General features: G+C 43.3%; 1 protein-coding gene across 3 annotated transcripts in view; it reads right to left on the reverse strand.

Moving 5' to 3' along the window:
* SLC38A1 (solute carrier family 38 member 1) overlaps window positions 1–22477 on the reverse strand; it is a 41042-nt gene that overhangs the window by 13067 nt on the left and 5498 nt on the right. For 2 of the 3 annotated variants that reach the window (XR_009963577.1, XM_062612578.1), the window contains exons 2-10: window positions 18782–18994; window positions 11195–11270; window positions 10506–10621; window positions 5560–5633; window positions 3846–3938; window positions 3451–3532; window positions 2210–2292; window positions 1296–1354; window positions 1038–1163 (exon numbers count right to left, since the gene is read on the reverse strand). Coding sequence is in view for 2 of the 3 variants with exons in the window: in XM_062612578.1 (XP_062468562.1) it covers window positions 1038–1163; window positions 1296–1354; window positions 2210–2292; window positions 3451–3532; window positions 3846–3938; window positions 5560–5633; window positions 10506–10621; window positions 11195–11270; window positions 18782–18900 (828 nt within the window). In the remaining variant the exon portion in view is untranslated. Of the gene's footprint in view, window positions 1–1037; window positions 1164–1295; window positions 1355–2209; window positions 2293–3450; window positions 3533–3845; window positions 3939–5559; window positions 5634–10505; window positions 10622–11194; window positions 11271–18781; window positions 18995–21291; window positions 21369–22477 lie in introns of those variants that run through there. The other variant, XM_062612586.1, reaches the window with a different exon arrangement.

The following is a 22477-nucleotide window of genomic DNA, read 5'->3' on the forward strand; positions in this document are numbered from 1 at the left end:
AGATTGGCAAACTGTTGGCCCCAGGGGCAAATCTCTAGAGTTCAGCTCAAGCACGCCCAGTTCAGGTGAACTGGTACTTCCCATGTGCCTCCACTGACTCCAAGTCAAATGCTAACACTGTAGAAGACTATGTATACATATATAGTATACAGTATAGACTGTATATACATATGTAGGCAATGTAGGTATATACCTAACACCTAAGCTGCTATTGCACTCCAGGTTAACTAATTCTCAGTCCATAATGCTGCATCTGGGCTCACTGCTATCCCCAACTAAAGAAAAGTGCTTGGGTTGGCTTCCTCAGCTGAAGCTGGTAGGATTAATTTAGAAAACATTAAACTTTGCATGCATATGCTGTATGTGTGCATTCCCTATGGATGTGCCTGCAGCACCATGGGGACCTGCCCTGCTGGATAAGGTGCTGTTTAATGAGCACTGCGCCCTGGCACAGCTGGCAGGAGCAACCTTCCTGCTCCCACAGCTACAGCCAGTTGCTGTTTCACATTCTCTTGGCACAGCTTTTCCTGCAGCTGTGTGGTGATGGAGGAAAGCATCCAGCTGAAAGGCAATCAAATTTCTGCTGGATTAGCTTTCAATTATATCCTTTTTGCAATCCAGTTCACTGTATGTCTACAGAAACATGTACCCTGTCACAAAGGAGCGGTTTGTCTGCAGGACAGAGGGATTACTTCTGGGCTTTGGACGCAGGCATGGCTTACTCAGCCTCTGCTCTACTACAGCCTAAGGCGCAATTCCAGCAGGGAGAGTGAGAAGCAGTGGAAAGGAAAACTCTCCCAAAGAAAGCATTAGTTGTCTGGTGGTAGCTTGGGCTCGAGCCTTGGCAAATCTACTACTGGAGGAGAGCTAGACGGCACGGAGGGTCGTTCAACATGGCATCTCCTTAAGACTGGGCAAGAAGCACGAGTGGAAGCATGGAGAATCAGGCCCAGCGTGATGCTGAGCAGACTAAGAACACGAGGTATAGGTGCATATGTTATGTGAATTAAGAATAAGTATTATAAAAAGAAACATACCTTGGAATTAAAGATAACATACTTTGGCTTACACATATTGTCATATGCTGAGCTATTTGATAGGATAGATGATGTTGCATTTAGCTCCACTCCACCACAGGGAATTTGAAACTTCTTGTAAATAACCTAGAATAAGAGTGGAAGACAGTTAATTCCTAAGAAAAACTAATAAAAAGCAAACTAAAATCAAAACATGAGAGAATTGTGAGTACCCTATCAAGTGACTGTCATCCAATGAAGAAAGCAAGCTGAACTTACCACTACCAGGAAAAATACCATGCAGCTTAATGAAAACCCACTGGTATAGCCAAGATACCCTGAAAGAAATTAAAAGGAAATCTCATCAAAATTATTTTCTTTACCCATATCTCCGGTTTTAATTCTTTTTACTGCTTCATAAAGTCTGAATCTGTTACACATTTAATATGTATCGTGAGCTTCTGGGGAGGACTAACCCATGTCCTGTCAGGGTGGGAGTCTCCCGTATCTCAAGCCTTGTGGCTTTCAGACAGACCCGAGCTTTTCTCTGACTGGTTTGACCTCCTGAGGGTCACCTTTACGTCAGTTTAACTACTTTTACTTTTGAAAGGGCCTGTGATAATTGAAAGAAACCTGAAAATGGGCAACTGCAATCAGAATGTGACCCAGCTTCCCTGATACGAGCCACGTCAGCTGAATGTGGGTTATTTTCTGGGGAGGAAGATCCCAACAGGACTTCAGTGCCAAAACTTATTACATGGTCTTAAAAAGTACATTGTGTACCTCCTGGCATCTCTGTGAACTCAAACACATCTGAAAATGCAATCCTTAATACATATCTTCAAAGCCCAGTGCCTCCAATTAACCTCACCACTAAAAATTTTGATGCTTTGTGAACTTATTTTTACAGGGCACACATAAAACAGAATTGCTTTATAAAATGAAGACCCTCTTAACTGTAACTTTAGAAATAAATGTCCACAGCTGTATGGAGAAAGCTGGTCTATATCGAGTTCAATTCAGGCTTACTTGTTCCAAGATGCTTAAACACAGCTTATTCCTGGACCACGATGGCTGCTAAGATTACAACGAGAGCATTTATTTTTCATTATAGTTGAGTTGCCAGTGTGGCTGCCAGTGGCATGATGTTTGGGCTCCTTTATTTTATTCCCACAATGACATTTTCATCTTACCTAAGTTCTTAAGGAGACATAAAGGGAGGATTATACCAAACGTCACTGTGACAACAAGAATCCGCCCATCCACATACCATGCCCTGTATAAAAGAATTGAAAGAACCATGAGCACACCTTAAATCCTCTTCAGTTTTCCTCACACTCAGTCAGCCTCTTTGCTGCAGTTACAGAACTACCTCTGGTCTCCTTACTCTACAAGCTCCTACAAAAGGAGAGATGGGGGGGCTACATCTAAGCTCTGTAGACTCATTAAGTATCCAGGCCTTAAAGCATGGCACTGCTCTGACTCAGGTACGGCAGATTTTCATAGTCAGCAGGGAAAATGTGACCCTCCTGCTGACCTTACCACCCTCCCTAATCTGATACAAGCCACCCTGCCAGGATGAGGAAAGATCATGCAAAGGACAACACATACAGCTCAGTGGGGCTGGGGGGGGGCACCAGATTTGTTTGCTAAACCACCTGAGCATGTGTTTGGAGCAGCAAACCAGGCTCCTTCAGGCTGGCATGCACTAGCCAGCCCAAGCATGTATCTCCTTCTAGCCAAGTGCTTTGAATCCTGCTGGAAAGCAAGAAAGTGGAGAAGGGACAGTGTCAGTGACATTCTGTATGACCTATTTCCACTGCTTGGAATTTCACTTGGTCCAATTTAGTATGGAAGCCTGAGGAATGGGATCTCTGCTTTCTTCTTGTGTACTACAGCACACCATATAACCCAGTGAAAAGAATATTTACCACCCCTCTTACCAAAGAAGCTGGTAAATGTCATGGAGTGGTAAGTGCCAGAAACCTATGTATAATATTCTACTGTTGTCATATGTTAGTACTGAGAATTTCATACTACAGACAATGCTTCAGAGGCAAAATTCTGTAAGATGCTAAGGACACAGGGAAATGCAAGAATTCTTAAACATGCATTGTTTCCAATATCTTAAGGTGATGCCTAACTCTGAAAGATTGGATCCTATGATAACAGGATTGTATAGACCACAATTCTACACAATATCTGGTGTGCAAAGAGACTGACTACTGATGACTTCACGTTCCATTTCCTATTCATCCTCTTTTCCTTCCCAGAGTTGTTTTGGTTTTTATTAACCCCCTGAGATATTCCTATGAAAATCTACTTGGACAAATCTAAAGTATCCCACACTTAAAAGCTTTTATAAACATATGCTTCAACTTATCTACACAGCATTAAATCCTATAATCTAACCACCGAAATTAATTCAACTTACGAAAAATTTTCTTCTTTTCCCATTAGAAAGTTTATGGCAGAAGACAGCTCATTTTTGACTATGAAGAGATAGCTCAACATTGCTGGAGGAAGAAGAAAGTCAGTTTAGAAAACAGGTAAGGTATTTTGTGGAGCAAGTACAGAGAAGCATCCTGAACCTTTTCCCACATCAGTGTCTGATGACAGAAGACCCCAAACTATAATTGACCATAAACTACTGATCATCCACTAATACAGCATATTGAAAAGGCTGCATGCAAAGCATTAGCCACAGCGATATTGAGGAGCATGAAGATCCCAAGACATCGCCAAGAGAAGGAGGAACCTGACTGGTTGGTAGCTGTAAAATTAAGACATTTCTGGGTTTTGTTTTTCAATGTCCCTCATCTCCTTTACCTCCAATGTTCTGGAGAGATGTAGATCCAAAGACAAGCATTTTCCCTGGGGTACCGAAGACTTGCTCACCCAGCTTTTCATACACCATGCAGCCTGCATTTAAAGAATGAAGGAGAAAGGTAACAAATACACTGGTTACAACTGCTCGGTTGAAACTCTTATGCTTCCTTTTCAAAAAACCATCCATCTGTGCAGCCATATCTGCCTTTTGCAAGTAAATAGAGCTCTCTCGTAATTACTAGGGCTGAAACTTATGTAGGAATGCTGTCTTGACGTCTGTAAATGTTATCATTGGCTACCAGGCACTTCTGAAACTGAAGCTCTTAGCGAAGCTTTTACACCTCTTTAATGACTCTGTCTATACCTCAGTAACATGTTAAGTTCTGGTATCCCCATGTGGGGATATTAGGTTTGTGCCCCCAGTGACAGTGACGCAGAAAGCCTCCTCTCCAGACAGAACTTGGTACAGTAAGATCCACAAGTCAGCACTGGTAGCCTGGCCAAAGCAGGCACAGTAACTGCAATTCTGCAATTTGCTTGCTTTGACTAAATGATCCAAATGAGGGCAGCCACTGTTTACAGGATGATTTACAACTTCTAATGAGGAAGCCTTAACTTGCAAATTCTCAGTGTGGTTTGTTTTTGGTAAGAGCAGGGAGAGGTGTAAATTATAACTAAAACTTTTCAGTATCTGTCAAGCTTGAGAAACCACTCTATTAATTAGTTTGTCTTAAATGTTTTTCTGCTTCGCTGTGATTTAGGCTGAGAAAACAACTGGACACTGTGAAGATGAGAACAGAAAGAGAGAAATACTGCAGATGCTGCGCTGTAACGATGATTTCTAAAATGCATCCCATTGTTTGGTTTTCTCCGTATTTCCTTACAGCTGACATTTCTGCTTTAAAACTTGTATAAACAGAAGGTTCGAGCTTAAATGTAACAGCAGCATAGAAACAGGGTTTAGATTCTGAGAACTAAGAGGGCACTAATGTCCATGATTAGGCATAGGCACCTAATTTAAACAGGCTGTTGCAACCTATGCTGCATAATACCTGCTATTACAGTAACTCATGTGTGTCCAAATTACATAGTAAAATATTACAGTGCTCTTGTGCACAGATAATTTTAAAAGTCTAGCTTCAGATACTGTTTCATAAGGGAAGAGTCTCCCAGATTTCTGAGCACAGTGACACGTAACACCGTAGGTTACTTCCTATTTCTGTGTTTAGAATGTATTTTGCCTACAGATACACTTCTCTCTGGAGGAACAGTTCTCTTTTATGTTGTAGGAAACCTCCCACTATACCACAAAGGCTTATCAGGAATTTCATGCTAACCATTAAGGACAAACTGTATTTCCAGTAAGCTTCACCATAGGCAAAGATTCATAACATTTCATTTGCAATTGGTTTTGTAATGCAAAGAAACTGTGAGCTGTTCTTTCTAGCTCACTGAAGACAACATTTCATGGTAGCAAAATTCACTTGTAGTAAGTTTTTCCCTCTGTAGTGACGGTCACATGCTGTTCTCCATTGACATGTCATAAATTCTTGTTAATTCTGGACTTCTGACACAAAATGTGTTAGGCTTTTCCACTGTGTCAGCAAAGCGATGGAAATTCCATCTTAAACAAAGCACCCGGCCTTATATGAGCACTTTTTATCTCTTGTTCTTTACAAGTCTACTGAAATAGTATAATAACATCTTAAATTACCTGTTTCCTTTGAACACACCAACAGGAGATGTATTGAATAAATAGACAGCAGTGTCACTGAAACCAAGAGCAGCCTACAAAAGAATAGAAAATAAAGCTTACTCTAAGAGCTGAGCTCTAGCACTGCAGTATTTCACGTCAGGTCACATTCCCGTTGATTCCAAGATATTTTTTTCACTCTTCTGACAATGCAAAAAGCCCTAAAAATACACGTGATTCACGTACTGTTCGCAGTTTCACCACAGCACAGTGCAGGCAGAAAGCCCTGCACACATGTCAGACAGCAGAGCAGCCTGTCAGTGAGTTATATCTCCCTATACTGAAAGAAGCAGAAATAAAGATGTCTTATCAGATAGGAATTAAGATTTAGTCAGAGCAGCGATGAGCCAGGTATGTCCCTCACCACCTACTCTAAAGCTTTTTTTTTCTGGAAGCAGGTAAAAATTTAGAAGGAAAGTTGTCTATTTAAGAACTTCCATACCAAATGGAAGCATCTGTTCCCAGGGCATGTTTCATGTGTTATCAAAAGGGTGCCTAAATAGCTTTTTATGTGCCTCCCAGTGCACAAGCAGGGGGAAGAAGAGGGGAGTTAAGGCTCATCTGGCTTCCCTTGGGAATAAAGGCAGAAACCAAAGGCTTATCCTTTGTCCAGGTGGCAACTGGTGTTCCCTCACTAATGCCACTCCTGGTCTGCTGTGATCCACAAACTGACTTCATGTAGAAGAACTGGAGGAAGTAATGACCAAATTGTTTGTGTAGGGAACTTGCTGGCACAAATGATAATTAGTCAGAGCCGGGGGCTAAGTGCATGAAACCACATTTGCTCACTGCTCTGTGTCTTGGAGCCAAGCACCATGTGTGTTTTCCTCTCCTACACTCTGACACACAAAGACCTGATGATGTTTTCATGATGTGTGTGAAGAGCATTCAGACAATCTGCTGGCAATTCCTCCCTTTATTATGACAACTACTCTCAGGACACCAAGAAAAACAAGCCTAAGATTTAACAGAAAACAAGCTGCTGCTATAGATAGGCAGCAACACATCTTTTTCATAGGAAAGAACAGGATAAGAAGCCTCCTCCCCCCACTTTTTTATTATCTTACACTAGAAATACTTTAGAGCCAAATAATGACCCACAAGTTTCGTGGGGCCAGAGAAGGGAGAAACATAAAGAGGCGATAGGAGGAACTGCTCTTTTGCCAACAAAGAGGGATGGTTGACAGTAACAACTCTTTGTACAGCCCAAAGGGTGTTTCTCCTGCAGAAGGTGGAGAAGGGAAGGGAGATTGCACTGGCTGAGGTCACTCTGCTTAATTTTTTGTGTTCCCTGCAGAGCCGTTACACCCCTGCCTGCCTGCCTGCAGGCATGGTGCTCACAGCTCCCCTATGCTCTGGGCTGGGCTGACTCACCCCAGCCCCAAATGGCTCCTGCTCCGCATGCCAGCACCGAGTTTACTTCCATGTTAAAAGCTCCCGTTTTTCAGGCACTGAGCTCATGGAGCTTCTGCAGCGGTAAAAATAACACTCCCAAGCAGCCAGGTATTTATCTGATCTGTTGTCCTTAGCTCCCCATAGGGTTCTTGCAGGGACACTTGGCATTTCCATTAGCGCTGTATAAAAACCTTGTTTGTGTTAGGGCTGTGGTATGGACAGGAATGTTCTCGCCAGAACCGCCCCTTGGAAAGGAATGATAATGTCCATGCCACTCGCTCTGCACAAATTCAAAACAGAAGCAGGGGAGCTCGCACTGCAGGCCCCAAAGCACTCCTGTACTTTTCATTCTGCCCGCTTTTAAAGAAGTGCTGGCAGCTATGCAAGAGAACAGCACATACAAAACTCACCTCCTCCCAGCAGATCCAGAATAAACAGTATAGGGCAGGGGATTCATACAGTGCTGTGAAGAACAAACTGTTCTGCAATGGCACTGTTGTTTGCTCCCAGCTGCCCTATTACCAGCTCAGCCGAAACTGGTTGTGCTGTCCCCAGCCTTCTTGTCCAGTCCCAGGCTTCAGAGGCAGAAGACCTGTGAGGCTTGTGCAGTCACCTGCCCTATTGCACAGAACAGCTCTGAACCACACAAGGTATGGGGTGCAGAACAGCGTGGAAGAGCACGGCGTTTGCCACTGTACAACCTCCCAGAGGGTCTGGTCTGCCCTCCACCTCTGGAGGAGTTGGCTGTGGCTTTATGGCTGCTTCCAGCCAACCCTAGCAGAAGCAGCTGCAGAATGCAGTGTGAAACTTTGGTTGTAGTCTCATACTGCACCTCATCTAACAAGGTCCTGTACCTCAGCAGGGCTTTTCAGACCATGTGCAGTGCCATGGCATGCTGATCTTGCACTCGGCTGGCCCATATGTCTCTGCAGCACAATCCACCACTCTGGTCCTAGCTCTCCAAGATGAAACCACAGGCAGCAAGGAGTGCTCCTGCCATCGCTGCCTGGCCTGGCCTATCCCCAACTTCCCAAGCCTTTCGTGCCATCGTTCTGCAGCGAAGTGTTCTCTCCTTTTGCATACAGGAAATGATGCCCTTCTTTGGCTAGGGTGTAGATATCAACAGTACTGGGATTAAGTTCCTACCACGTTTGTTTTGCCTTGAAATCATGACACTTTGCTATGGCACCAAGTTATGCAAATAGGATATGAGAGTATATACTCATTGCCATATTTATTTTGCATATCTTATGCCAAGAGTATAGGATCTGAACCGATCGAGGTATGCAGGGCAGCACAATTCACGCTGCAGGAGCCTAAAAGGTGTGAGAGGAAATCAGGCTGTGTATGCTTTGTTAGTGCTGAAAATGCTCCTTTAATTTTTCCACCTCTGCTTGTCACGGATGGTGCAAGCCAATACTAGACAAAGCAACACAGAAACCTTCCCCATCTGTGCTACTCAAGAACAATGCATTTAAGTGCTTTCTAATGTGCAGAAATGAAAGTATTGCTAGGAATCTAATCACCTGTAATGCAGAAATGGTTCTAAGATCTACCTGTGATAGCGACAACAGAACTATACATTTATGAGAAAGATACACTAAATGAGTGTGAGAAAAAATGTACCACTAATGGACTAGTTTTAACTCTTGAGATTGTCACATGATAAAAGAACATTTAAAGGAGTTCAACTTTCACGCGTAACTGCAGACACCACATTGGGATCCTGTATCCCCAGGCTTCAAAGGGGAAAGCTCTGCTAGAATGGTCAGTTAGGTCCTGCTAGCTTCCTTACCTTTGATCTCAGTGGGCTGGTCTACCTCCAGGCCAACAGATCTAAAGGCAGTACAAAGCTAACGAAAACAATTATGCATTTTTTAATACACACAGTTAATTATGTAGAGAATAATGCTGTTGTTTACTGTATAAAATCTCTACATTCAGGGTTGGCAGTTTTTTGAACAATGTGGTGGTACAGATCTACACACTCACTACTCAGCCCAAGAGGAGCCCAGTTCAATGCTAGAAGTTCCTCTGGTGTTCACATCACTGGTCTGATCTATTTCACTTGAAAGAAACTGCCTTTTACATTGTTTAGAGCAAACACATTTCACTTCACTCTCATGAAAAACTGCTGGAAGAATGAGATGAGGGTGAGATTATAGAAAACTGAAGCAGGAAGGAGAAGCTGAGGGTGCTCCTTGGCTGAGACACTATTATCACAGAAGAGGTAACATGGCTGAAAAGAAAGAACTTTTATTTTCTGGTTACAGCAGTTTTTGCCACCATCGGTCTGTGTGTGCTTGTCAAGAGCATCATAGGGAATATCACATACAGGTTAGTGCACTGGGTAAGAAAAAGCAGCAAAAATAAAATCAACTCAGCTGCTTTGCATGAGAAAGACCTAAATTAGAGTCCAGCTACTTTATAGCCTAGCTTAGTGACACCATGATTATGAGACTTTGTACATTCTTAATGTAAATGGATTAAGGCCTTGGATTATTCCTGGATGTCACCCAACCACAGCAAACTGTAAACTAGCAGCATGGATGTAGCTGTCCGGGCACAAAACCCCAGAGCAGATGGCTATATGTACCACTTTGGCCATCTACTCTGCTATAGACAGGGCTCATATTTCCCAAACCCTGAAGAAAGCAAAAGTTCTAGGTTTTTAGATTTGCCATTCAAGAAATGACACCTCGTAAAAGTAAGCTGTAAACTCCATAACTGTGTTGAACACTTCTCAAAGATTGTAAATAACTGCATTTCTTCCCTCAATGAACATTTATCATGGAAACCTGCACACAATTCCCAACTGATTTCTTAACAATCACTTTTCACAATGAAGCGTATCATACTGCGATCCAGAATAACACAAACACCATCTTACTCATCCACTGGCAACATTTCATTCTTAAACTATACAATTCTCCTTTACAGAATGCCTCTTTTTTGCTGGAGTTAAGTACTCCACCTCAATTCTTTTTTATACTAAAATCTTGGCTATGTTTATGCTTGCTCTCAAAGACTCTCACATAAGAAACTGAAGAAACCGTGGGAGTGAGATGAAAATATTATACGGAACATATAAACGAATATAAACATTCTTTCATTCTTTTTCTTGGTTTCAAAAAATTAGTTATTGCATCATGCTTTGATGAAAGCTCTGGAGAACCTGTGACATGACTAAGAACTAGGTACTATCCAATTGCAAGTATTGCTACTGAATATTTCTGATGTACGTGTAGCTTATGGACCATAGGAAAAATCCCTGGCTAGGCTCAGGTAGAAAATAACATGGACTTGATTTGCTCCAGCATTACAAGTAGTAGCTTTTCCCCAAAAAAGATTTGACTAAAAAAAGTCCAAAGCTTGTAGCTAACCCTTGCAGGCTTGAATGTTGTATTTGATTACAGATGGAGTGTAAATCCCTCCACTTGATGGCAGCACACATGTTCTCTGAATGCAGTGAAACTGCACAGAGATCAGCTACTCACCAAGTAAATACTTACAGAAAAAGGAGAATTCCTGTGTTGGCCAAGGCAAAAGAGAGACCCAAAATCCCACTGCCCATAATCGCATTGCTGAGGTTGAAGACAGACATCCCCAGAGAAGTAGTTCCTGGAATCTGGAGAAGTAAAGACCGACATGTCAGCAACAGCTTGGAATGGAGCAGGGAAATAAATTCATCTGTGCTTCAAACTCCACATATATTGCAGTGTATCAGATACAAGTAACTACTGCTATGGAAATGACTTAATAAAAATTGGTTTGAAAGTGGAAAAAGCATCTCTGAACACCGTCACAGCTGCACTCTGACTGCTGAAAGCTGACATAAATGGTGGAGGCAATATACAACTCATACTACAGTTTCAGTTTTAAACCCCATCTTTTGCTATGCCTGTGAAACATCTTAGGTGCTTGATTTATATATTGTAAGGCCATAAGGACCCACTAGGATTTCTGCCTAACACAGGCCAGAGGGATTCCCTTGCCTCAACGTGACCAAAATGTTTGTTTGGGTTATTTTTACTTATTTATTTATCTATTTAAAAGTGCTGAGCACAGACTGCTCCTACAGGAACTTGAGTTTGTTATAATTGTGTGTGCCCAGAGCTTCTGAAGACCGCGTCTAAAGGCCCTTCATACACACAACATAGAGTTCACTTTGACAGGGAAAAGAACAGCAAGAGAGACTTACATATTCATCACATTTCTTCTTCTCCAAGTGGCTGTTTGTGAGACTTCTTCTGCTTTCGCGATCCGAAATAAACTTGCTGAAAGAAGCCAGAGGATTTATTTCCAGCAAGTGTTTAGGAAATGTGAACACATTAATTCCGTGAGCAGCATGTGATTCCAAAATACGCAACATATAAAAACTGTATGTGAAAAGAGGTCAGACTCATAATTATTTAATGAGCCAGATTAGGCTTCACTGATACCAGTGTATGTTGGGCATCAATAAAGGTAACATGAGCATAAGATCAGAATAAATATATATATACAGAGTAAGTCTTTTAGAAGGTTCAGTAAAGCAACAGCACCAGCTTTGTGGATGGGAAAGAAATCTATTTGCAGAGACATTAATAGGAGATACTTCTCCAAGTGTCCTGCAGAGGTGTGCATGACAGGTATCCCCTGCTCCCAACCCCTGCTCATGTGCTTAGCATTACTAACGCCATTTCATAAGGCAAACAGCCATTCTGTGACCGAGTGGGTCATGTATTCACTCCCTTTCCCTCATAATCAGTCCCTGAAGGTCCTGTGAACCAAGCAGACAAACCAAACAGATGTCTTCTTCCCCTCCCTATCAGCCTCAAAACTCCTGGGCTCCAGTCTGATAACTCCCTTCCTTGCCAGCCTTGAATGTCCCAAGGCAACCCCACTGGGCAGTGGTGATGACCCCCTCACAGAACAGGGGACTGTAACAGCACCCAGATTCTATACTGTCTGTAAAACCAAGCAGGTACAAGTCCTGCGTGGGGAACTTGGATGGGAGCTGCTGCTGGGCAGTGACACCCAGGACCCGCAGTGGTCAGGTACACCACCACCGTCCTCTGGCTACTCAGAGGACTGAGGGGGTGACTTGTATCCTTCTGTATGTTTTACAAGTCTAGGTTATGGTTGTTAAGTGATACAGCAAACCATGTATTAAGATTTGATCTGATCTGCATAGAATCCAGGTGATTAGAAACCATTTAAGTTAATTGATTCTGCTTGTAGAATCCTGTGCCATTCTAATAATAATTTCTGAGCTACAGAAATCATAATATCCTGAGGAAATAAAGCTTTAATTGTAACTACCATTTAGCGCTATCATCATTCTGCCAAGGATCCCTGACAGACCCTATCTGTTCCCTCTGTATTGGGTGGCACTGCAGCACCCTGCGAATACCTGAATTGCCACCGCAGGGTCAGTGTGGCTGGAGTTAAGAGGAGGAAGAGGTGCCGCACGCAGCCAGCACTGCCTGGACCATCCTGAACCAGGCAATGTGCTCTGTCGGTGCCCAGCTCAGGGCTACTTGATTGAATTCACTATACTGCAAAACGATACACTTCTGTGATGGAAACATGGAATAAACAGGGTTTTTTTTTCTCTGCACCCTTTTCTTGTCCTGTGTCCTTGATTTATCCACAACTAGGGACTTACCGTCACCAGAACAAGATTTGCCTCCTGCGGCTCTGTTGGTATCTTTGGGATTTATGACAATACTGGTTTGGATGAGCTGTTACTTTCTCACAGATCTTTTCTCAGCAAATATTTTAGTTTGTATAAAGCATTCTTTCAGCTTTTCATCTTTTGAATGTTTATGTACAATTAAGTCCCTGGCATCTTTGCTAATCCACAGATGGTTTTAGGCTGCACTGGCTAATGCGTCAGCCATTGTACATGTTTCATACCTAACCAGGGGCTGTCACCAAGTGTCGGAGACCTTTCTTGCTGTAGGTGAATTGAGGTGGCTCTTAAATTAAAACAGACAAACAATACCCTGAACACAAAGAGCAGCTCCACTGGTCCTTTCCCTCTGCTGGGAATATCTACTGGCCAGGGGTGAACAGTTCAAACTGTGACTCAAGACTCTGCATCACTGAGTACATCCAGCAGTATTCAGCCTCGTAATGTAACTGCAAACTCATACAGAGAGAGCTCTACCAAGCTTCCCTACTACCCCAGCTGTGACCTAGTTACTAGTGATGAATACTAGCACAGCTTCCAAGTGTATGCTGCAGTTGTAATGCTGCTGACTTAGCTTCCACAGCTGACACACCCGGCTCTGTGTCTTCACCATTTTGTATACTCCACATGCATTTTGAGTTTATCCCTTAAACCCAGGCACAGGTGGCAAAATGTATGGACTATCTCTGATGGGTTGGTTGCAACTTTGACTCCTGGCCACTGGTCTGCTTTGACTTCCTTCATAGCAATAAAAACAACTACAGGCTTCCCCTGTATTTTTTAAACCACTAAATTCAGCAACTAATTTGCTACAAAATGTAGACACTGTGCCACATTTACCAGCCCTAACACAGTTGGAATAGATGGCTGAACCTCCCCCAGGGTTTTAAGAAGTGAAAACCAACCACTTCTAACACTGATCCAAAATTAACTTTCCAAAGCTCACTGTGTAGGTATTTCATCCTCACAGAATAAAATCTCAACCTGATTCAGAGCATGTGCTTTCCTATTTCATGTCTGTTTAAAGCCCATCTCTTGAACGCGGGCAGCAGAGTGTGAAAGGTTTGAAACAGACATTCCAACTCTCTCGAAACACCCCGCAGGCAATTTGTACAGGCAGGAGCACAGAGAAGAGTTTTGTCTCTTTTGGATTTGTAAGGGCTGCTGGGAACATCTGTGGACTTCTTCTGTCATTCACAGAGACCATGTGTCATTTTAGATTTTGTCAGACTTCAGAGAGAAGTAACTTGTCTGCCTCCCTCCCCCCCTTCTCCTCATCCCTCTCCAGCCCCCTTAATAATTACAGAAATAACACATTTGTAAATACTATTATTATTGCCTCCTGGTATTAAAGTTTGATGAAAATTATTGTTAACACATGATACAAGACAATTGAGTAATACTGACTGAATATAAAGCAACTGTGGGACTTCCCATTAGAAGACTTTTGACCCAGTAGACAGCTTCTACAGAATTGGTATGTTCTGTGGCCAGCAAACACATTTTTACCTTCTGGATGGGATTTTAAGGAAACCAGTTTGATTTGATGGATCGATCCAAAGTACCTTCTTCTGTGTTAGTCCTACATTAAAATAGACTGGTCTTGCTGTCCAGCATCTCATCCTCTATTCCAAGCAGGGCTCTCCATCCACCCCACATTTACCACGTCACACTGCACATTTTTCTCTACCTATGCTGTGTGATGCGTATGGGAGAGCAAAGTTAGACACACGAATGTGGCTACTCTGCTCCCAAATCATGAGGTACATAGCATTGCACCCAGCTTTTGCATGGTTTGTTTCCCAGCCCCAGGGTGCTTGCTCACTGCAGTGCTGCAGAGGTGCACGATGTGGGGTCTGCCTGGTCCGAAGTCTGTGCTGCATTTGCTACTGCAGGCAACTTAACCTGCAAGTCTGAACAAGAAGGTTGCCTCGGGACTATGCTTGGTAGGTGGCACACATGCAGCGAATGACAGACTAAGTTTTCCATAAACAGAATGTATTACTGAAGTTAAATAAAACAGGGCAAAGGTTATCCAATGGATTCATCTGAAACAATTTTTCACAAGATTTTGCTTTTTTAGAAACTTTTTTTTTTTTTCATTTCAGGGTGGGTTTTTCCCCCCTATAGCATATGAAAAGTAACACATGTTGGAATACTGGAATTTCTACTTAAACCGTGACACGCATTTGCTCTGCTCAATAGATGTGCTTACGAAACAAGTTATTCACTGTCACAGAACGTTGTACGTTTGATCTTTATAAATATGACACAAATGAAGTGAAATGACTGTTTACTCCAGCCTCTCCCAGCCTTCCCGAGGACCAGAGGCCACTGTGACAGGTGCTGTGGAAATGCACAGTAGGATTGTCTGTGCCATCAAAGCCTTGTGGCTCCCCGACAAGCATGAAATCCATTTGTGCTGTTTGTTGTCTTCATTTCACACACTTTACTCATCAGCATTGTAAGATATAACCTGTTCTTATATGTTTCTGCTTTCCTGTTGTGTCTCCCACATCACAGTTGAGGATGAACAACTTACACAAAACTTTTCGGAGACATTAATAGAACACCCTAGCTCATCCTTGCAATGCAGGAAGCCCCATGGCTGGCTTGGAAAGAATTTCTTCATCTAATTCTTCTCCTGGCTTGATTTAGTGCAAACCAGAAACTTAAGTCTTACTGATAAAGCGGTTTTAAAAGGAGCACGCTTAACTACGGTTTCCAAGATTAATGTATTAGAGGACTTAAATGAGAAATGTTTCATTAAAGGGATATCCCCAAGCTAACCGTTTTGGCAAAGCAGAGTTAGCCAAAAGCCATTCAGCCATCTCAGATATGTTTAAAGATAATTAAATTAAAGTGATATTTGACAATGCATTCAACATTTGTCAGGGAAAGCTAGTTTTGCCAAGATGACAGGACTTCACCCTTAGGCAGCTTCTTAACTGAGCGCTAACCTGAGCAACAGCAAAGATTTCCGGGGCAGGCAGGAACAAGAAACGCAGAAGCCTTGGCCTGATTTACACCATGAAATCTGGACCATATCTGGTCTAACAACTTTGTTAACTGAACAAGGAGGGCTGAAAACTTACTAGCAGCTATAAACCAAGACAAGCATTCAGCCATCAGCTTCCTGAAAGGCATCAGCATAGTTACGGATAAGGAGCAGGTCATCTAAATGCTGGTTTACAGTTATGTGCAAAGATGGCAAAGTTTTATAGCCAGGATACATGGTTAAAAGTCACCAAATCCGTGCCCGGATTTGTTGCAAGTCTCTTTATTGACATCCTCAGAAGAAATTAGTATCTTCATACAAAGAACCAACCCCCCCCCCTCCAGTATAGCCCCTTCCAATCTACATCCCCTTCCTACATACAACTGCATATATAACTGCATATTTAGGCCCAGAAAAGGATGTAAATCCAAACAAATATAGAGACTTCTTTTCCAAAATGAAGAAATATTTGGAATTTACAACCAGACCTGAAATCAGCCTCTACCTGACGTTTCCTCTCCAAAAGATCTGCTCTATATTGAGCTTGAAAAATGATGCACTGGGAGAAAAAAAAAAGGATGTTTAAAATGGAATAGGGAGTGTAAAATCAAACAGGTCGAAACAACAACCACAAAAAGTTAGTTGAAAATTACAGATCTAATCTAAAGCTCAAGTGAAATCAACGGAAAAATTCCCATGGATTCTGATGGACTTCGGAGTTTCACAAGACCTTGCACCATATGCCAAAATGTGTTCTTCCATACATCCATTAACCTCTTATTCCATGGAGATAAGGTGTTTGCCAAAGTAGTTATGGAAAGGGAATAACCACACCCTTTCAGGATGCATTTGGCATGGAGTACAGAGCAGGGTCTGTCTGCCTGCTCATCACCCATACTGGTGAGAAGGTGCTTGCACAGGGCGGTTGCCATGGGTGGCTCAGACCCGGGGAATGCTGATGGGGCTGCTTCAGTGCCAATGTGCTGCTGTGCTGAAAGCTGTGGTCAGTGTGAGCTGCCTTGAAACTCTTGTTTTAGACATGGAGGGGAATATGGAGACACCAGAATGTATATAGGGCAAAATACTCATGCGTGGGATGCAGGAGTAAGTAGCTGCCCAGTGAGCACCCTGGCAGAGGGATAATGGGCAACCTTAATGGGCTACATCCTACAACCAAATGATGCTCTGCAGAGGAAAAAAGTTACCCAGAAAGGAATGGAAAACTCTGGAATATGTTCATCTGCCCTAATAGCCACAGCAGTAGTCAGAAATTCTCCCTATGAGTTTCTGACACCCTTTCCTCACCCACTTTTCTTCTTCCCTTTGTAGGCAGCGTGGACCCAACGCAGACCTTGCCACACTTACTACGCCCTAACTCCACAAAGTTCATTGTGACCACAGAGGATCAGGCACACACGGCATGCTCCCTCCCCACCCTCCATAAACATTCACTGAGAGATGAAGTGTTAGCAGGGTTTTTCCCCATAACAGTTACTGGTGGCACCAGCCAACAAGCTGGGGAGGCGAGGTGCAGCCAGCCCGCTGCAGCCACTCCTTCTCTCGAGGATATAAATCCTCGGCAGGCTCCAGGGAGAGAATTCACCACTGTCAGCCCCTGAGCATCTCGCTTTGCAAAGTGAGCCAGCAGGGAAGCGAGCAGGTTCGTACTGGAACTGTTTTGTTTTGGCAAAGTTGCAGGGTATTTTTTTCTTTAATAGAAGTGGTTTGCGTTTCACTTTGGCACTTTCCATCAAAGCAGTTGCATCAGAAAATTCCTGACCAGCTCTAATCTGCACTAGTGCAGCTGCGCTGTGGTCCCACTGCCACACCACACGGCTGGCGGCCGCCCCAGCACTTCCCCATAGCAGGCAATGGGGAACACAGGCTGGCACCCTCTTGCTGGGGGGGTCACCCATGTCACCAGCCAGGGCCCCCCACTCAGTCCCAGGGTATGGCCAACTGGTTTTGCTGCATGCATGGTATGGACATAAGGAATAAGGAGGTGCTTATTGCTGCTCCCTATCCACCTGTATGGTCACAAGAGTCCTATGACTCTACCCTCACTTGGGAAAAAACAGCTCTTAACTTTGCTCTTACATCATAAAGTGAGTTTATCCAGAAGAGGTGCTGCCAAAAGGAACAGAAGGCCAAAGAAGAGATTTTTAAAGACCATAAAGCCAGGCAGTGGCAGCCCAGCAGTAAAGGAGCAGGGGGATGTGCCAGCAGAGGCTTCTCAGCAGCACCAGTGCTGGGCATGGCTGGGTCCCCATGCAGGCACAGGCTCCACCTTGGTTTGCAATAACTGAATAGGAAGTTTGATCGAAAAACATCTTCTCATTTTACGGCTTGCAAAACCCAATCAGGGTCTGCCAGCAGGTCTCTGCTGTAAACAGGACACTTCAGCACCTGCTGGTGGCTGGTAGAAAGGCCTGAAGAACGACCCATAGGTGGAACAGGCTGCCTGTTGGAAATGACTGTACAGCTTATAGGAAAAGTCAACATCCCAGTAATTTAAACAAACCTAGTGATTTTCACCAATACTGACAAATAGGTGCGTTTTTTAAACTTAAAGTCTCTGTTTTACCATCTTCTTGCCATCCCTGCCCCAGGGAGTGGCAGCCACTGCCCAGTTTAACTTGCCAAACTGCAAACATGGACCAGGACTACATGTGCTGCCAGCCAGGAGCTTGTAAAATCTACAGAAGCTTGGATGCATGGAGGTGGCCAGGCATGTCAAAACTGTCATATCAGAGATCAAAGGTCAACAAAAGAGATTTGCCCCAGATTGTGCCATGGGTCTAATTGTACTAATTATTATCAGTCCTTTGCTGTGTGCAAGCAGACATTTCAAAATGTTGGCTTTTTGCTACACTATATGTTTGTGCATTTTATTAAGACTAATTTGAGAGATTCAAAACGATGAATAAATTGCCACTCTGTTTGCTTTATCTGCTGTTGCAGCCTATGCCCAACAGATGTCACATATGAAATTCAAATTACATCTTCAAACAGAGCATGACTTGGTAATGAATAATTCAAGACATATATATTAGAATGCTGTTTTTAAACAGTGTGTTTCTTAGCACAGGCAGTGTCCATGGAAAAATACTCACCTATTTATCTGGCCATTTTCCACCTCTGTGAAATCATTTGAATCGTTGCTGATGTTATCATCTTCGGGAACAGTCATGTTCTGCAATTCAGTCAGCTCTAATCCAGCTTTGAAAGGCATCCTGAGTGAGTAACTGTACCGATCCAAGTGTTTCTCCAAATATTAGTGTTTGGTTGGTATCTGGTGAGTAAACTGCAGCCACAGCGCCAACAACCTATATAAGACACAAGAAGAAAACCCACGAGATGTATACCACCAACAGCAGGCAGTGTTACCAGAATAAGGCAGTGAAAACTGGACAAGAGGGACCATCCTCACCAACCAATTTTTATCATTAGACAGACTTCAACTTATAACCTAAACACATTGCGGAACAGTAGTAACCTTATACTCAATGAGATCAACTTCACTAACCTTACAATTTCACATGGTCCCACAACCTGCTGCTGAAGGGGGTACTTGTATTTATAAACTAATGAGCAAATGAGTCCTCTTTGTTTCAGGAAAAAAAAGATCAACCGCCTACAAATTAAGGAATAAAAACGATTTGATTGTCTAAGTCCCATTTCGGTATTTGGTATTTGTCTTCTGTATATTCTCCATTCTTACTTAAAAATATCAAATATATTGTGTCCATGCTGGTCTAAGTGGATGGAACAGAACGAGAGAGTTGTCCCAGTACTCTGTTCTACTAATATCTGTATTCCAGGTATTTGAATATGTTAAGGGTTTTGGTAAAGAGGATGTGTGTAGGATGCTTTGCGTATGGTGAAGCTTATTCTGAACAAGGGTGGAAACAGACCAAACCAAACCAAATCCCTAAGCTCGTGTATCACAGGAATAGAGAGTAATGTGTATCTAGTGTCCAGCAGTTATTATCTGGAGATCAGGCGATCTCTCCTCTGATTGATGTGTTTCATAAATCACCAGGAACACCACCAAAGGGAGATCAGGCAAGCCTGCTACGGTGACATACTTCCTCATCAGCAATGCAAATCAACTGAAAACCAGTATTTTCCAGAGCCCAACCACTCTCAGCTGAGCTACAACTCCAGCGTGGTGCTGAGGCAACAGGCTGTTATTCACAACCAAGCTCCTGCACCACAACTCTCCCGCTTCCCATGTTGAGAATGAATTCCTGCAATACTGCCAAACAGCTATTCACCCTGGGGTACGTGGTGAGCGCTCAGATGCCAGATTAATCTGGGAATATCTTTTAATTCTCAGGGCTACCTCAAACGCATCAGACTGCTCACATGGAACCAGAGAAGCAGGAGCATCCCCAGCTCTTGCAGGTCTTATGTCAAGGCAAAGGGAAGTAGCTCACTTATTCAGTTATGCTATCTTGCCTGTTTCAAATGAAGTTTAAGGGACCCAATACTTCTGGTTTATACCACATCCCCACTGCACAGAAAAGGGCTTTGCAAATGAGCAGTTTTTTCCCTCAAACACTGTCTCAGAAATGCAGTTTTAAAGTTTACATGCGCTCTTAACATCTCCTCAAGAGCCCAAAGTGGCCAAATTTCAGGTTTAAAAGCTAGCCTCGAGGCTGACAGTACGGCAGGACCTGCTCTTTCCTACTGAAGGAGCAAGTAAGCATGTGGTTACAGCGGCAGACAGGGGCTGGTCTGGCCTGGTGAGAGGATGGTGTTGGGGGGATGTGAGCTGGGACCTTTTCAGCTGCTCTACGGAAGAGATTTCCACTACAGATACCAGGGGAGCGACTGCTCGGGTATTAAAATGTCAGCACAATAGAAACAAAAAGGATCCAGGCTGCTGATAAATAAAAGCAGACTGGCAAGCAGAGGGTGGCCTTAGCAGTGACATTCTGGAACAGTCTTCCCAGAGGCTGCAGGGATAAAATAGTCTACCTATTTTGGAAGAGAAGCACGATCTTCTTATAAAAGGATAAAGCCACAGGAGATGGCGACTGCTGAGGTGGGAAGAACTGAGTCTGCTGAATCCTTACGGTTTTTGTGACCATGAGTTCCTAAAATAAACAATTCCTTAACAATCTCTGCTCCGAGATCTGTATCCCCCTGCATTAAAACACCCAAGGAAAGGTTTGCCTAAGATCCAAGCAGAGAAGCTTCCCCCCTGGTCCCCCAGGAGCATTTTCAGAACTGCCCTGACATTGCCTGTGCTTAATAAATTCCCCATTAAGTGTTTCAAAAGCAAGTGCTGAAATGAGCCCTCTTGCGAGGTAAACAGCGTGCTGGAGAGCAAACTTCACAGCTCACTGACGTGCAGATCCTGCTTTGCCATTCTGCCCCTCTGAAGCTGAAATGCTGCAAGGCCGGACTGGCAGGAAAACGGCTCGCTGCTTTGTTCACAAGGAATCTTTGCTGTGCAAAAGTGACAACCTTCTTCTGTTTTAACCCAAACTCTGATCCCACAGAAAACTGACTGAATGGAGACTTTTTACATGGGCAAGTAGTGACAGGACAAGGGGAGCGGCTTTATACTTGAAGAGGGTAGATTTACATTAGATATTAGGAAGAAGTTCATTACTGTGAGGATGGTGGAACACTGGAAGACGTTACCCAGAGAAGCTGCGGCTGCTCCATCCCTGGCAGTGCTCAAGGCCAGGTTGGACAGGGGTTTGAGCAACCTGGTCTAGTGGAAGGCGACCCTGCCCTTGGCAGGGGGTTTGAACTACATGATCTTTAAGGTCCCTTCCAATCCAAACCAGTCTATGATTCTGTAAGACAGAGTGAAATGTTGGTGCTAGCAGTGCCAGCTGAAGCATCAGCAATCATTCCATCAAATTCTGGGTTTCAGGCAGACAAGTTCCTCCTGAAGCGAACACATCTTTCAATCTGCCTCAGGTTAAGTGATTTACTAAAAAAACACCAACCAAAACCCTGAAACAACAAAAAAAAATTGTTGAGTGAAATAATGCATTGTATTTCCAAGCATAAGCAAAGCTGATCTCAGTGTCAAAACATGAGGAGGGTGAACAGAGAGAGTGGTGGGGCTTGGGACTGAAACTTTTACTGTCATGGCACGAACTCATTGCAAATCTTTGGCAAAAGATAATAAACTTGTCCTTAGCACCTCTATCTGTAAAATTAAGATGAAACAGTGACAATAGCACTCAGTTTGTGAAGTGCTTGCAGATTCAGAGGGAAAGGGTGATAGAAGTGTGATACCTGGAAAAAACCCGCTACGCAAATCTCTTTTATTTTTGCAAAGGTAACTTTACCTTAGATATACAGACAGCAAACCCTTTGTCATGGCTGATCACACCAAGCCCCCTCCATAGTCAGTGGAATACAGGTGGTCACACAAATTTCATACCAAATTACCTGTTTTAAATTTCAAGTTCCTGGGTGAGACAAATCTCAGCATCTACATAAAATTCATGGTCCAAAAGGGTAAGGTTCATGTCAACCAGCTTTATCCCCTACAAGTGAAGTATCCACTTCAAGCTCATCATCTGGCCTTTACAGAGGAGCATGGTGCTGCCAGAGGGCAATCTGTCCTGGCCTTGCTCCCAAAAGGGAGCTTCCACACTGGGATAGCTGAGCTAAGGAAGTCACCATATCAAGTGTAAGCACTGCTAATACTGTGGGAAGGAAAAAAAATTGCTTCAACTAATAAAGATTCATCATATGCTGCTGCTGAGCTATATTGGAAGCAGCAAGGTAATACTTGCACTTTTAAGGCCTTTTCATTCAAGAAATGTCATGAAATA

This window comes from Pezoporus occidentalis, unplaced genomic scaffold (genome assembly GCF_034315485.1).
Source record: "Pezoporus occidentalis ecotype Australia unplaced genomic scaffold, CSIRO_AGI_Poc_V1 ctg100, whole genome shotgun sequence".
In the NCBI taxonomy this organism is placed as follows: domain Eukaryota; kingdom Metazoa; phylum Chordata; class Aves; order Psittaciformes; family Psittacidae; genus Pezoporus; species Pezoporus occidentalis.